This window comes from Trematomus bernacchii, unplaced genomic scaffold, assembly GCF_902827165.1.
Source record: "Trematomus bernacchii unplaced genomic scaffold, fTreBer1.1, whole genome shotgun sequence".
Lineage (NCBI taxonomy): Eukaryota > Metazoa > Chordata > Actinopteri > Perciformes > Nototheniidae > Trematomus > Trematomus bernacchii.
In genome coordinates, this window is record NW_022987698.1 from 10,563,220 (window position 1) to 10,580,964 (window position 17,745).

At 40.5% G+C, this 17,745-nt stretch overlaps 1 protein-coding gene across 1 annotated transcript in view; it reads left to right on the forward strand.

Annotated features, from left to right (window-relative positions):
• The window catches only part of LOC117489603 (transcriptional enhancer factor TEF-5-like), a 34,548-nt gene that overhangs the window by 8,693 nt on the left and 8,110 nt on the right, over window positions 1-17,745 (forward strand). The window contains 4 exon segments of the mRNA XM_034139056.1: window positions 4,062-4,296; window positions 4,299-4,316; window positions 12,671-12,735; window positions 14,595-14,657. Of these exon segments, the coding sequence (XP_033994947.1) occupies window positions 4,161-4,296; window positions 4,299-4,316; window positions 12,671-12,735; window positions 14,595-14,657 (282 nt within the window). The 5' untranslated portion in view covers window positions 4,062-4,160.

The window sequence follows — 17,745 nt, forward strand, 5'->3', positions numbered from 1 at the left end:
AAATTGGACAACACCCCCACCCCACATACACACCCCCTTTCCCCCGTCTGCTCTCCAACCAACCAACCAAGCCAACCACCACCCACTCCTCCCATACACGCATCCCCTGGTCTCCTGTCCTTATTTGGATAGAGACGTTCTGAGCCCTGGGTGGAGGGTGGTGGTGGTGGTGGGGGGGGGGGCTGGCAGAAGAGGAGGGAGGGAGGGCGTTGGGTTGACACAAGGGAGGCAGGAGGAGAAACAGTGAGCACTCGCAGCCCTTTCTTAATAAGGACATGTCTGGAATTCAGGCCCCTCTCTCGCTGAAGAGCCTCTCTTGAACGCACTCTGAGCTCCATCGAGGCCGTCAGATCTGAGCGCTGCTTGCTGCTCTTCACAGCTCGCAGTGCGGAGGAGGTTTGCAGTGTTTTCTCTGCTATAATTGGAGATAAACAATAGAGCGGCCGCCCCTCCCTCACTGTGCCACCAGTCTCTGATTATTGCCCCGGCTCGACTGGAGCAGTTGCCCTGCAGCACCTGTGCGTTCATTAATGAAATACTGCCTGAGAGACACTCTAACAGCAGACTTGTGTGGCCTGGCGTGTGTTCAGGGTTCACAGAAGTGTTGATGTTAATGGCTCTTTGGGCCTAAAGATGTTTCTGTTTTTAATTTGTGCCAACAACTGCTGACAGCTACACAATGAAAGTACAATTATTTTGTCATCACAGGCTGCTGGAAAAGTTGGGGTAACTATTAAATGATGTGTTAATGTGTGCTCACAATTTTCCAGAAAGGTCCAAAGTTGACATTTAAACTCTTAAATAATTTCAATGACTAGAACTACTTGATCTGAACTACTAACTGAATTATTGTTTTTATTTCTAAGGCAGAAATTGCAAGTATTTGCTGGATTGATGCTCCTACATGATGAACAAAATATTTTGCATCGATTTCTCAGACATTGTTCTCAAATCTTTCGCATTGTATAGACAGAAATTGATTGATTGAGACAATGATATGCAGACTAATGGAAATATTCATTACCTGCAGCCCTAATTCAATTCACAAAACACAATATTCAGTTTACTATAATACAACACAACAATAGATGAAACATTCTCACATTTTAAAAAGTAGAATCAAATCATTTCTTTTTTGGAAAATGAAGAGGCAATAATATTTTATCAAAGGACTTATACAGTAGACACATTTAATTTGATTTGTTGCAGCTTCAATTCTATTTATGTATTCACTTGCATATCCACATGTCTTTGTTTTTAGTCATTGTATTTAAAATTACGTTTTTTCAGTGTATGATTAAACAAACCCTGACTCCAGTGAGCAGTGATTGGGAGGATCCAGTGTGATCTGCGAGGACGGACACGCATCACTTGAGCTGCTGATGAGTGCTCAGTTTCAGTGTTGAGTTTTAACACCGTGACCCTGTTGCAGAGGGCCCGCCATAACCAATACCCTCTCAGCTAAAATTAGCAGCTGGACTTGTGGATATTTGCCAAACTCCCGTCTGGCTTCAGTGACGTCCATAAATTAAATGTTGTATGTAGCGTTTGGACGGATATCGCTGCGGGATAAAACGTATCTACCCGCCTTTGATCTTTTTGAATTCCTCTTTTATGATGATGGGAAGCGAAAGGAAGCGTCACTAATCCTTCACCTCTGCTTTTTCACCAGTATGTGGTTAAAAAGTGTGACTTTTTCTAAATAATGAGAGATAAACAGAGAAGGGGAAGATAGAGGGATTTCGAAACTATCATGGTCATCATGACAAATGATGAAAATAAAACCACTTTTAGGCGGCAGAGTTTTGGTGTAATTATACTCCAAATTATAATTATACACACTTCTGTGGCCTTGAGTATAATGGTTTCACTTGTTTACATAGACATTTTTCATATGTTAGATAAGATTTTATGTACAAAACAAAGGAAGCTTAATTTCAGGATTGATTTTTATGTGAAAGAATTAAACTGTCCATATTTGACTCCCTAACTCTGCAAAACCTCTTAAAAGACTTAAAATATGGCTCATATCGGGGAAATAACAGCTGAAAACAGATAATGTAACATACTCGTTTTACATTCTATCATATAAACTCTAAATGTCAGTATAATAAAACTCTCTCTATTCATCTATTATGCTTTATTTATGTCAACATCTGCAGAAATGCTACAGCAGAAACACAAGCATCCTGGGAAGATCGTGGTTACCTCATAGACGTTCAGAAACAATACGATGCTGAAAGGCAGCTTGAAAAATACTTAAGATCTTAGCCTGCAGTCAGTCATGAGCCAACCACACTGGGACACAGTTCCCAGACCACAAGAATTCTTTGAGGCCAGCTCTGATTAGTGAGGTCTTTAAACTACATTTGATGGAATATCTTGAATTCATTTGGCCATTTCAGGGAAATAAAATTGAGGAAATTACAGTAATAATTACGGTTAGCATTGTTTATTCATTCAGATTTAATGACAGCAATAAAGACATTGTCAAAGAGAGGCAAAGTAACGACCTACACATGAATGACATTCCCTTTTTAACTCTCATTATGCTTAACATGAACTCACTCAGCTCTTTAAAGCCACACAAATAATTCACTTTATGTTCATTACTTGTAGAGAAGCTAAGCCGGGTTGAAGTTCACACAGCATGGCAAGCTGTTAATGAGGTAGCCGACATTACTTAAATCAAAAATCATGTTCTCCTTTATTTTATTGATCTTGTTGAAATTTGCTTCTGATTATAAGCCGAGTTGCTAGAGTCGAAACAAGGAAACAAATAAAAAGCCGTTACACTAACCTGTTCGTTATTACAGCTCAGTTTGTCAAAATGAAGGCAAAAAACAGTGGATGTTTTCTGAGAACATTTTTCCAAGATTCATGCAACTTGTGCCAAATATAAAAACATTTTTACAGGATTTTACTGGCTGAGTTTCTACATGTCAATCTCAAAAAGAAGAATATGTTGATAAAACAAAAGTCGGTTTGTAATAAGACAGTATGGTAGACCTAATAAAATAGTTATTGTGAGGCATGATTTTCCTCATAGTAATGCATTGAGCATCACATGACCCACATTTACGACTGTGGCCGATAGACCAACATTGATACAATAGTTTGTACAATTTTCACTGCCTAAAATTATAGTTTTTTTGTATAGTTTTGTAGTAAGATGTACATGTTGTGGTTCAAGCAGAAGTGTTTCCTTATTAAAATTATGAAAATGATGGCTTATTGCTGCACTCATTTCTGTTATTAGTAGCAAATCACATGAACATCTCAATGTGTCTCTAAGTCTATTAATTCCCACTTAAATTATAAATCCTTAAACAATGCCTTATATATAACGTGTTTTTCTTAAATAAGAAGTAATGTCCTGAACAGCTTTATAGCAAACAGAAGTAAACATGGCACTTGTTGGGGAACTATGTGCAGCAGCGGATCAATACAGATTCGATGCACTATAGTGAGTATTTACATCACAAGGACAGTGTTTGTTAGATTTACTCACAGTGCCCTCACTCATACGAAACATGCCACAGATTGCAATTATGTAGCTCAATAATGTGTTTTAAATAATGTTAGATAACAAGAAGGTCACTTAGAGAGCACAGACCTTTGCCATGGCCAAATGCCCTATTTTGCAATTTGACGAAAGCGAAAAAAATACTGCTTCTATGGGATTCAGATCAGCACCAAAATGTAATGGCTTCTTCTTTTGCCCATGGTACATCCTTTCACCGAATGTAATGAACATCAGGCCACTAGTTATTTTTATTAATAAGCCGAAGAAGCCCAACAGCAATCATAGGCTTCTTGTTGGAGTAACAATGGAGCTCTATAGTTTATCAACTATACCAGGCTTCGGCTGCACTGACATTACCTGCCTAGTTATTGTTGATTTGGTGTTGTCATGGCTTTTGTTGATAATAACAAATTCTTTAACATTTATTTCCACTGTTTAGATTTCAAAGTTAATTATTTGTTTAACATTTGCTAAATAATTTAAATCAATATGAAGATATACAATAATCTAAGCATCCTATGCCTTTCTCTCACAGGTCTCCTACAGATCCCTTGATTTTGGGGCTCGGGGTCGGGCCCAGGGGGAGCCGCCACCATTGCGTCCAACGAGTGGAGTGCCAACGGTAGCCCTGAAGATGGGCTGGACGGGGAGAACGATGACAAGGCCATTGACGGGGACGCCGAGGGCGTGTGGAGCCCGGACATCGAGCATAGCTTCCAGGAGGCCCTCGCCATATACCCCCCCTGCGGCAGGAGGAAAATCATCCTGTCAGATGAGGGAAAGATGTATGGTAAGTATGCTGGATAACAGCCAGAGCAACAAAAGAACAACAATTCCATAGAAAACAGTCCCATAATGAATGCACCAAAATGAGAAAACCATCCATCCCACAGAGATTTGTGGTTAAAAGAAAACAAACACGCACCATGAGGCCCTAAAGAAAAATGAGAAAAGTACTTTGCTCCCTCTTGTGCTCTTGTCACTGCTTTGACACAGAGGTGTTTTCTTTCCACTCGGTGCTCTCTTAAACAAGTCTGTACCTGTTGAGTTGTGACCCCGGGCCAGGTTCTTCCAGTCTCTCAGAGCCGGTTATTGCCGTCCTGAGATCATCTCCGCTCCTCTCCTCTTGATTTACACCTGTCTTTTTCTACTCTGTTTTTCTTTACAGCACAGTTTTATGGCCTCTTCTCTTCCTCGCTACACTTTCAGTCGCAAAACCTGCTCTTTGTGTTTTATCACTGAGCGTCATGTGCTTGTTTCTCCACAAACCCGTACTGCGGGGAGAGTTTCGCCTGTGGGCTGGAGCTGGTTTCTGGAGAAGTGTTGCGTTTGATGCAGGATGGCTCGGGTAAATTGGCAATAATTAGCGCAGCGTGAATCCAGGTTCAGGAACAATAACATCACTTTGGAATGTTTAAGATTTTAAACATCCACATGGTTTCAGAATATTAATGCTGTTTCCTGCAGTGTATTCATTAATGTGCAGGTGTTGAGCCTTTAATGCCCTGAAAAGCTCCAGATGGATATGTTGGCAAGTCTTCTGGTGGAATCACTGACATCCAGGTGTAAGGCATTGCGCACATTTGTCTTTCATTATTTTGATCCCACTTTCCCATTGCTGTTGTTGAGACAAAGCACGCTCTGCTAATTACAGTTAGCATTTGAAGCTTGGAATTTTGGTGAACAGCAACAAATGTTGATTGACAGGAACTGTGTTGCTTTCTTTACTGTTTTACACGCAGTTGTCCTTAACAAACCCCCTTTAGGCTTTGTGAAATTATGTTTTATTCACCATTGAAATCTAACTCCTTCTAGCCATGCTTTGTAAGCTTTTCCTGCCCTTTAATTATTGTCAATCATGTCTCAAAAACTTGAAAATTGATTCCGGCTTCAGAGGAACCATAAAACCATCAATCAGTGCCACCAAAGTCTCCGTGAGGCTGTTTATTTTAGACACATTACTGTTTGTTTTTAAAGGTCCCATGTCATGCTTTTCCGGTTATTAACCGTCCCCTTGTGTGTTATGTAGCTTTGTCTGCAAAGTCACAAACCCTCAAAGTACAGCCTGTAGCGAGTAAAACTCTAACACAGAAAAGACCTGTCTATGCTGCCCCAGAACGCCTCGTTGGAGATTTTTATTTTTCCATTTTTTTCTTCCTTGTCATAGTGACGTAACGGACACACACTCACTCAGCCTTATATATTCTACCAGAGGTAGCGCTAGACTTTTTCGCTGCCCCTCATTTTGACGGACAGGATCGTAACATTTCCGTCAAAATACAGTATTACCCGTCGGTCTTTACACAACTCTGACGGGGAGGGGGGGAGAGAGAAAGCAAGAGAGAGAGCACGCTCGTGAACTGTCAACGGGGGGGTGGCGGCCACGCTCGTGAACTGTAGCGCGGTGTTAGATTTGGCGCTGTTCTGAGTTTGTTCTAGTCTGTCAAAATGACGGACTGCTTTCAGATTTTTCCGTCATTGTTAAAAAAAATCCGTCATAGACAGAAAATATTCGGTTAACGCGACCACTGCTCCGCGGTGTCTCACTGTCTCGCAGACCCCACGCAGCAACCAGGAAACGACACCAGTAATCCAGCTCACACTGTCCGCTCCTCGAGCTTCAAAGGGCGGAGCAGCGAGCCCCGCAACGTCCCGCCAACACGGCACCCAGACCCCACGCAGCATTCTCATCTGTTTGTCATTACTGGTGTCATTTTTCTGGTTGCTAACAAACGCCATTGTAACACATAAACACTGATGTTCAGCTGTAACGGTGGTGGACTCATCAGAACAGAGTGGGCTCATAGGGATGGGGGGGCAGGAGCCTCAACAAGCCATGTAGGACAGTGAGTGAGTACACATACTATACAGAGATGCTGTATGAGAAATGTGATTTTGGAACATTGAACAATGTAAATCTATTCTAGTAGACCTCAACAATGGAATTATGATCAGTAGAAATGGCCATGTCATGGGACCATTAAAGCCATTTTTTTTTTTGGGTGTCTTAACTTGACGAGATTCTTATGGTGTTATTCATCCGAGATGGAATCTCATCCTTTCATTCTTCAGGCAGATTCGGATATTCAAGGACAGGCACATACCTGAAATAACTCCACTGTTTCAGCTTCTGTTGATCCTGGCTTAGGAATCATAACAGTGAGGAAACAAGTAGTGGATAGATCGATTACTAAACAGAATATGAATCAACAGCTTTTATTTTCTGATTCTTTAATCATTAATGTAAGTTATCAAACAAAAAAGCCACACATTAGCTGATTCCACCTTTTGGACTGTTGGTTATTTAAAATGTAAAGACATTGCCTCGGGCTCAAGACAGGCACTATTTTTCTGACATTTAAGGAAAAACTCAACTTTGCATAAATAATCAATAATAAAAAAAAGAAATTGGCTTCAGCACTAGAACGGAAAAACTGCATACTGATTAAACTAATGCTACCATGTTAATGCATTTCTGAGCTTGATTCAGTAGTAAATTCACATTTTGAAATCTAAATTAATCTGATAAAATTAATCAAATGTTAATTTTAGGCAAACTAGAGGGACTTATGCTTAAAAATAATAATACTTTTCCAGAATGGCACAACTACTTTACAACATGCTTTTAATTAGCGTACAGACCTTGTGCACAAATCACTGCAGGCATCTTTACATTTACCCAAATAACTCTTCAGGCCTGTTTAGCAGTGTAGTGTTGTGTCCCAGGCTCTATACATTTGTCATGAGAATGTCAACAAAGAGGCCGGCTGTGCACAAACCTGCCCCCTTAGCAACAAACTGTCAGGACCCCTTTTAGAGGCCCGTTTTTTTCTAGAGCACTAAACACCCTCTCCATTTACAATAAGTCATCTGAGGCTCTGCTGGCAGCGCAGGCATGCCCCAGAAGAAGCCGTCTCACAAGGTGATTACCTCAGACATCTAAAAGCTGCCCTGACGTGAGCTTAGGGGAATGTTAACGATTGCACTGTGTAATACTGTCTACCTTGCAGTCTCAGACTTCCAGTGGCCTCTAAAATAAGTCATCCCTCCCATTGGGAATTCCACTTTTTCTGCCAGGATTTTTTTCAATTGGTGGGAAACCTTTTGCAAATTTCCATCGCCTTAGCAAGATGACTGCTTCTTACATGTGTGTGTTCTTTGCCCCTACAACCTGTCTAGACTTACCAGAAGCATTGCCAAGCATTTGCGAAGTTTAGGGTTGACAAAAAGTTCAAAAGAGCATACATTTTAATTTCAATAAGTCACACATATGTTGATAATCACTGAGTACTTTGTACTGAGTACAAATCAAGATTTCCTCATTGATACTAGCACAAATTCCCATTTCCACCTTTTATGATGTCTGTATGGTAAACATATGTAGGGATAAAGCCAGCCGCCAGTTAGCTTAGCTTAGCATAGAGGCTCTAAACAGAGGAAAACATCTTGCTAGGCTCTGTCATTGGTAAAATAGATGGTTGATTTAGGCTGAACCTACTAGGAGAAATAGATAATATTTTGATAACTATGTTGTCATTCGTGCATAGTCACCTGAAACTCAAAATCGTTGTGTATTCGTTAGCTGTGAATTAGCCGTTAATACATAGTAGAAGGTCACAACATAATGATCAATGACCCTTGTAAATAAATAGGCAAGTATAACCCTCATCAAACAACAAAATGTTGATTTTTTGAAACCTTTGGTTTATATCACAGGTTAGCTTCAGAGATCCTTATAGCAGGTGTTCTATCTTTGAACAAAGGAAAGCTAGCTTCTCCCCCTGTCTCCAATGTTATGCTAAGCTAAGCTAGGCTAACTGGCTGCTGCTATAGCCTTATATTCAACAGAGAGATGTGAGAGAGAGTGTGTTATTCTTCTCATCTGATTTGGCAAGAAATCCAACTTTTGATTCCTTTGATTTTCAGAAAGCAATTAACACTGTCTATAAGAAAATAACAGTTTCGGTTCATTGGAATTACGCCTTGTTGGAATTGAATAGTTAGCGCATTTTGCGACCTGAGTTCAGAGGAAGTGTGTGCGTGTCACAAAAATGTTGCTTGTCTTGTTTTGCTCTGTGGGCTGTACTGACATGTCTTTCCTCTGAGTTTTCTGGCCTCGAAGTTGTCGTCAACCCCAAGCACAACAACCTATCGGTCCTCTCTCTCTCTACTCTCCCCATCATCTCTCTCTCTCTCATCTCTATATCTTATCTCTCTCCTATCTCTCTCTCTCCTCTCTCTCTCTCTTCTCTCTCTCTCTCTCTTTTCTGCAGCTGTCTTTCTGCAAAGCATCTGTGGTACATAAGAACGAGAAAGACCTCAGTGCCTAGAGGGAGGCTTATGTCTATTTTCAACCCTATGCAGCACCAACCATTAGGACTTAGCAGCAGATCCAGTGTGTGCATGTGTGAAGTTGTGAGAGAAGATGTGTGAGGAGGTATAGGGGAGGGGGCTGAGCTCTGTAATGATGACTGAGCAGGCCTTCCCTGTCAGCCCACTCGCTGAGATGTTAGGAATGTTTTCAGTCATGGCTGAGCAGTATGTTAGCAATTTAGGATTACCTCAATGTTATGAGAAGGGAGGAGGGCAGAGAATATGGGTGGAGAAAGGGTTTAGGAGGGAGACTGAGCTGGAGAGAAAGAGAGGTAGAGGGGGGGGGGGGGGGTTACGGGGGAGTGAGGAGAGATTACCTTTTTGTCCACTATCTTAGCATGGAAGTGGAAAATTCCAGCGGTCATGTAGTAAAAGAAAAAGATACAGTAGGCGTGTCCTGCTGGGGAAGAGGTTAAGAACTGCAGCCTGCAGCGATCTGAGCCGTGTTGAGCAATCAGCATGGAAATCATAAGCAGTTTAAAAAGAGGGTAGAGATATGGAGAGATAGCGATTGTGATCATGTAAGAGGCTGACGACAAGTGAGGCCGTGACTGTGATTTTACTAGAGCGTCTCTCTAGGACTATTATTTTCATTATTGATCAATTCTGCTAAAATAATTTCGAGCTGTATTTCTTAGTTTATTTCATAGGGACATTGCAAATAAATGAAAAATGAGTACAACAAACTGCCTGAAAAATGCTCATTAACATCTGTATTTCTCAGGCGGGTAACAATAACAGAAACATTACAAGTCACGAAATACAAGTACATATATGCAATACATAAGGAAAAAAGACAGAATCATTAAGTTAGAGTTAGAAAAAAGTGAGGTTGAAAAAACACCTAATGATATTCACATTTTACAAAAAAATACGAATTCAGTAAAGCATTTTAAGCAATTTTTGCATGAATATGTTTAGACTATTCATCAATTGTTCAATATAGTTGGTGATTATTTTTCTGTTTATCGTCTGGTCAATAGATGGTTAATGGCTGCAGCTCTGTGTGTCTGTTAGCACCTCTCATGTTCCCCTGCTGGGTGCAACAGCAGCCTTTTCACGATCTGTCTGACCTCCACCAAGTCTGAGCAGATCTCTGTTGCCACGGCTGCAGCTGCCACTCACAACACACAGATCACGTCTCTTATACTCTTTGTTGAAGTTAAATAGAACACTGTGCAAAACATATTTGGTTGCTGTTCTGACAAAATCAGGCATTAAATGGTCCTTTGCACACCTGGTACTTTTTTCTTACACTTATGTCAGGTTTTTTTTTTTTTTCTTTTTAAATAGATGAATCTCATACAGCTACAGTTTTTTTTATGAATGCATCATACCCACACTTTAGGGATCGAGAGTCTCTTGAATAAACTATTCAGCAGCTTTTTGTGTCTGAGGACGGGTTGAACACAGATCTGCTGAGTGATTATGTTGCCTCTCAAAATGTGTTGTATATGTTCTTCAAGTGCAAAGGTTAAAGTGTAGGATGAGGGATTTGGGACTCACTATCTCAGCGTTGATTTTGCTCCCATCACATTTTTGTTTTTATGAGTTAGTCCAATATAACTTTTAGGATGTAACAGTTGATGATAAATCCAGGCTTTTGTCAATTTGTTGCAGTTCTATCAGGATCAGGTTTGTCTTTTTCCAGCGAGCAGAAAGAGTAGTGTCAGAGAATGTCTCTTACAGTTCCATTTACAAATAATTTTAACATTAAACTTTATAAAAAGTTTATTTGAAACTTTGAAATCAAACACTGAAGTGATTCGTCCAGCCTGCTTTAAAGTGGTGCTTCTGCAGCAAACTAAATATCATATAAAACAAAAGCTGTAATTTAAAATATTACAAAACCAACCAGATGTTTTGAAAAAAAAGAGATATCATCTCAGCTCACAACCACAGAAGTGCACTGTTCAACAGGTGAACCAAACACATTTTTTATTTACCACGCAATATAATTTCTGAGCTAAACACTCTAAGAAAAATGCATATTGTCTGTTACTTTTAACTTTTAACCATAATTTCTTGAATAAGAGATTACATTTTTTTCTGGACCTTTCAAAGTCTAAAAGTTTGCTGTGTATTTCATTTTAATTAAATTAAATTCTTTAATTAAGAACACCAAGAAGTTCTTATCTGTTTCTTTCTTAGTCAAACTGTAGTTCATACTGTATGTCAGTACTTTGCAATGAGATATCTGTGAAATTAAAGGCAGAACTCTGTGGTTGGGACAATGTAATGTGTCCCCCCCTTTTGCTCCTCTGCTGAAGAGATTGAGAGTGACAGTTGCGCGGGGGTCGGGCTGGCATTGTTCTTCCTCTGCCATCCTGCGCTGGGATGGCCGGCAGCAGGTGCTGCAGTCCGTTGAGTGCAGGGTCACACGCTGGTGTTGTTTTGGGAATAGGGGGCTGCTGCCAGGTGGCAGTTGTTGGCAGAGACAGTTATGGCTTTGTGTTTCCTCCAAGAGTTACTGCATCAGCTGCCCCTTTTGCCCCTTCGACCGACGACCCCCTACCCCAACCTAATGGCCCTCACCCCGGCTCTAACCCCTGCTACTCCCAGAGCTGGAAGTGCATGTGTGTGTTCACCCGAGCCCCGGCTGTGTTCGCAGGCCCAAGCCAATCAGACTGGCTAGCACAGATGTGACAGGCTTAGAGGAATGCTAGGAATGCGGAGGCGCTGGAGCGGGCGTGTCCATCCCTGGCCCGGGGCAGAGGGGGACGGGCTAGCTGAGTATCGGCAGACAGTTCCTCTGCTGGCCCACCGCCGGCTGACTCTTTTGGAGAGGACGGTGAGGGCTGCAAGCCTGCCGGAGATGGCCTGCAGGACTTGTATGGTAATTGCACTAACCAGGGCCTTCTGGAGGCCAAGTGCTAAAGAGTGTGTGAAAAACCAGGACTTGTTTCTCCTGTCATTGTGTGTCTGGATACTGCAAAGACTGTTCAACTTCCTAGACACACAGTCTTTTGTGTGTGGGTTTAAGGGGGAACATCTCGACCGATTTTTATTGGTTTCAATTTCTGTAAGCAAGTTTTGAAGAGTTAAGGTCATTATTCATAATGATACAGCAGTCCGACCTCTCCTTTTGGCCCAACTTTCAGCCACAGAAACCCAGTAAACGTGACCTGGCAAAGAAATGAAGTGAAAAACACTGATGGACTGATTTCCCCTCAAGACAACATAATAATGCGTGTTGCACTTCATCTACCCAATGGTGATTGTTGCCTGATTCCAGCTGCATTTTGCTGAAAAGGCAGTGCTTGTTAAATGTTGTGCACAGCAAAGAGGACCATGAAATCCCAGAATAGAAGTTGTTCTCTGCACAACCTGTTTGTGCAGAATGTCGAGAGTAGATGTTATGTGATGAAAAACATGGTTCCGTTTTCTTAGCACTCTCTATAATTAGGCTTCAGGACCACGTGAGCAGACAATAAGTGGGTGTGAAAACAAGCTAATAAAACTAAACAAAAACAAAACTTTAATACCTTATTTATTTTTTACTTCAAATAAAACACAGAACATTAAACATTACAGTCTGCTATAGTAAGCTGAGGTGTTATTGTGGCCTGTGACCTGTGACAAAGTGTTTGCCTCAGGTCTGAGGAGCTCTGGGAAAGGTCACACTGCTGGAAAATGGTTATTCAACAAATGACCAGAGTGCCACCTTCTGTCCATTTAAGGGAACTGTCAATGATGTAAAAATGAATTATCCTTTGTCATTTGAATGTCATTGTTTTTGTGCTTGACCTTCCTTTCTGTTTTGTGTTCCAGGTCGCAATGAATTGATAGCAAGGTACATCAAGCTGAGGACGGGCAAAACCCGCACAAGAAAACAGGTACACACGTTTTAATGACTGGAATAAAATAATATTGCATGAGTTTGCTTTTAGTTGCTGACAGTACAAGACATAACAGCTACCTTAGCTCAGGGGTGTCAAACTCAAGGCCATCCCTGACCTCATTTTATGTGGCCCGCAAGAGCTTGCAAAGAATATAATATACAATACAATTGGTGTAATTGTTGAATATTTGCTTTAAATTATGTGCCCTAGACTTCTGCTTTCAGACGTAGTTATTTATGAATTTATTACCAGAACTGATAATTTATTTTTATTTTTTATTTAACCTTTATTTAACCAGATAAAAACATTGAGATAAAATCTCATTTTCAATGCTGACCTGGCCAAGAAGGCAATAATAATCCAAGGCAGACCCAATCATGTAATATAATACATTATTTTATATATATTATATATTTATATATGTATATTTATATAGTCTTTAAGTTACAACCGTCCCTTTGAGTGCAACCATAATGCTAATGTGGCCCGCAATTAAATTGAGTTTGACACCCCTGCCTTAGATACTTAAAGGTGGGGTAGGTAAGTTTGAGAAACCGGCTCGAGATACACTTTTTGTTATATTCCATGGAATGCTCTTAACATCCCGATAGCAATGAATATCTTAAGTGCTTTGACAAAAAATCCATAAAAAAATGTCATCTGTGGAAGCCGTGGTACTGTAAAAAGCACGACGGCTAAAATAACTGGATGGCCTACCTGCCTGTCAGCCTTCCATCTGTGCACAAACTTATCTCGTGCCCTCATTGGTCATGTGCGCGTTCGTGTGTGTTGGAGGAGGGGCTCTGTAAGGAAGTGGCAGATTTTTTCTGGCTGTGTATTTTCAAATTCTAGTGCACTCGAGCTGGTGTCTCCAAAATTACCTACCCCACCTTTAATAGAATTATTTAGATCCAGATGACAAAACTAAATTACCAAAAAGCCTGGACCACAAGTAATGTACAAGTCTGGTTTGATATATACTGTAAATATTTATTTTTGTCAAAACATCCCATGAAAGACCAAAACCAAAAAATGTCAGGATCAATTTAAATTAACCTACCATGTCTGTGGCTCACAAACCTTTTTCTGTTTCTTCTGAATATGCACATTTTAAAATGCTGTTGGTTACAAATTAAAAGTTTAACTTTTTAAAAAGGGAAAGTGGTTTCTTAAAACAGCTAGGCACTCTAGTTGTAAGTGCACACTACTCAAGCAGGAGTAAATAGTGTATTAATTGGGAACTATTGTCCGATTCAGGATCAGCAGATTAATACACATTTGATGTACTGGTGTAGGACTACTTACAAGATGGAACTATATCGGGACCCCCTTATGTATATCCCTTGGAATAATTTGACATATATATACCAGCTCAAGAGAAATGTTTTTAGAAGGATATTAAACATATTTAAGTGTAATAGATTTGTTAGATTTGGGCTCATTATATAACAATTATAGATTCAAAAAATGTACCTACTTTGAGAATCACCACGTTGCAGATGTGGGATTGAGTCAAACTCACTTAAACTACGGTGCTTGTGTGTATAATAATAAAAACGCAGTGCAACAGGTTGACTCATTGTGTGTTTTTTGGAAAACAATGGGGGTAGCTTTATCAGGCTTTAGGTCCACAGGCTAAATGGGATCAGTTCATCCATCATTTTGGTCTTTGCATGAGGATTTTCCAAAAAATAGATTATTGCCAACCCATATTTTTGTTATTGTTTGCATGAACTACTATAGATGATATCTCTGTGATCATGTGTGTGTGTCTGCACGTGCATGTATGTGTGTGTGAACGCATCTGAGTGCATGTTGTTTTTATGCTCAAAAACTGTTTCGCACCCCTTTAGGTCTCTAGTCACATACAGGTGTTAGCACGGAAGAAAATTCGTGAATACCAGGCGGGTATAAAGGTAGGTGCCACCAACAGCCTCCGGGCTACACTGACTGGGCGTCTCTTTCCTCTTTGGTTACGGCTTCTCTCTCTCTTTCTTCCCCTGTCTTTTCTCTCCCTGTCACCTTTTCCTCTTCCCTCCTCTTGGCTATTCCTCTGTGCAGGTTTCTAGCCACTTGCAGGTTCTCGCCCGGAGAAAATCTCGCGAGATCCAGTCAAAGCTAAAGGTATGCGCTTCACCGCGGGCTCGGCGGGGGCTGGTAAAGGCTTGGCTTTGCACTAACCACCATATTTGTGAGAAAAAAGTATCACTTGCTTTTGTGCAATCAGTTTCAGCTAGATAAGTGAATGCAAGTCAAATACATTGTTGAAGTATAAATCAGATATAAAACTATGCTTAAGGAGGTCATTCTCCGACACTGTCTTGCTACCGTACCATGCATGTATTGCACACACACAACGCTTTCTAACTTCTAGGTAAGAGTTCCATTACTTGTAAAGGCCCTGACACACCAAGCAGTCACCAGAGAACTCGCCGACGCCGACTGTTGCGTCGCCGTGTTCTCCTGCGTCTTGGCCATGTGTCGCACTGGAACACACCGCACCGCAAAGACTTCAGCCGAGCACGTACGAACTGTGCATGCGTGAGTGGCAATAACTCTCCTTACCAGCAGGCGGCGGTAGTGTGTATTCGTCATTCAAAAGAGGCAACAACCGGAACACAGAGAAGAAGAACAGACTGCGTGATCTAAACAAACAACAAATAGCGTGTGCGTTCCATTTTCACTCTCGTCCATCGAAAACATGTTTCGTGCGGTACTGGAGCTATCAGCCATTGGAGTGTTGCTTGTGGAAGACATTCTCAAGCAACCGTTTCGCTTCTCATGCACTGATTCGCTAGCTGAACAGCCAATCAGAGTGATTTATTTGTCCGACTGCCTGTGGCCGACGCACGGCCGATTCAACATGTTGAATCGGCCGTGCGTCGGCCATGAAAGGCCAAATAAGGCGTGTCACGTCCGACGGTGCGGGACACATCAAATTGAGTTTGGGCGACAGGGCACGCTTCGTCGTCCGACTAACGAAAACAGTCGATTTCGGCCTGGTGTATCAGGGCCTTTTGACTAACATCACCACTCAGTAGTTAAATAGTATAGTTTCTGCTTTAAGGGAATGCTACACTAGCTGATATGATGAGCCCACTGAACTGTCATCCAGCTGCATGTTGTTCCAGCCTCTGCAGCATACTGTACCTTTCTAAGACTTCCTCTTCCCTAAAACTCTTTCTACTTCCATACCTTTAGTTCCTTCAATGTGTCTGTTTCTGATAAACTGCATTCATCTTCATCATATGACTCCTTATGACTTGTTTTGTAGTCCCTTCAGCCCCACTGTTCTTTCCTTGTACTTTTGTTCCTAATTGTTTATCCTCTTTCACTCACCTGTGTGAATACTGGAGACATTGTGGCATTCTCTAGTGATAACTTCAGTTGAACCTAACCCCTTTTTTTGACTAATCCGGCAGTGGACAAGTGGAAAAGATACATTAACAATCTTTTCACTTGTGTCATATGTAGTTTAGTTTAACCAGCAATAGCTCTTTACTTCCCTTACACACACTTTGATCTTGTGATTTTATAAAGTGCAGTTGGAAGTCTTAACTTGTTCATCCAGTGATACAAGTTTGTGAGCTTTCCATACATGTCAAACAAATCTTGAATGCAAATGATTAAGACCGTTCATCATGCAATGCTCTCCATCCTTGTATTAAAGTCACAGGACTTACAGAACAGAGCAGCCATATTACCCCCCCCCCCCCCCACTCTTCTTACATTGTGTCACATTATGGTATGAAGAATTAGGTTTAAATTCCAATGTTTGCAGAGCTTAAAAATCACTTTATTTTTTAAACACATTATCTTCATATCTAGGGCATGTCTGAACCATGCCAGTGGAAAATACACTCTTAAAATTGATTTGACCAAAAGGCATACATACAATGGTTTAAAATCAGGTTTTAGATTTTTCAAGGATTGCATTATATTCTGTTTGGTGACTTTACTCCTCTTCTCTTCCGTCTGTGATTACTTTTGTTGCACACACAACCATCTGTATTTTGTCTCCTTCACACAACATGGCATAAAGTATAAGTTGACAGTTTTTTTCTAGCAAAAATGTGTAATATGAAAAAAATATCCTCATTCTTCTGTGTTCTTGTTTACCCCATTTACATCAAATCATGCATATTAAATGTTTTGACTTTATATGTAATTTAGCATTTATGATTAACAAGTTCACCTTAGTTTGAGGACAGCATTGGCAGCACTCAAATTAATCTTTAAATGCTGTTCATATATATTTTCCTGTATATTTTAAATGTTAAATATCGACTTATAAAGAGTGTATGCAGTCGCAGCTCTGCCAACGCCTTGTTCAAGTGTTTATCAAGCCTTTATGAAGTTGAGCCAAATTGTTTTTTTGGCAAAGACAAACACAGTTTCCAAGCCACTCTTTTAAGTTCCGATGGCAGACAAAGAGCAACTCCTTCCCCTGGGGATTAAAGGGAAACTGTAGCATCAGCTGAATAAACAGGAAGTTAAAGTGTTACTGCTGAAATGGCTACACACTGTAGTACCAGCTGTCCATTGGACGTAATACACTGAAGCCTTGTAATGCAGTATACCTCCAAGGATTTCATCTTTGAACTAATTGCTCTTTGATGTTTTTCCTCTGTCAATCTTGTAGTGTGGAAAAAGTTTAGTGTTATAAGGGGTTGTGCTCCCAAATTATACTGTATTTTTATTGGGTTTACTAAAAGAAAATCCGTATAATAATATAGCCTTACGCTTTCCTTCATGGTCTTTATACATGATTTTAAATTCCATGAACTACAGTGTATTATTTCAACCTTTTGATGTTGTCCAATGAAATTAGATAATAGATTACATTAGATAATGTAATGTTAAAGTTTCTGGCAACATATACTTACTCAACAGTTTTTAAAGGTCACCTATTATGTAAAATACACCTTTTCATGTCTTTTATACATATGTGTCCCCTCTGTGTAAAGAGATTCTGAAAGTTTCAAGAAAAAAGATTCGCTCACT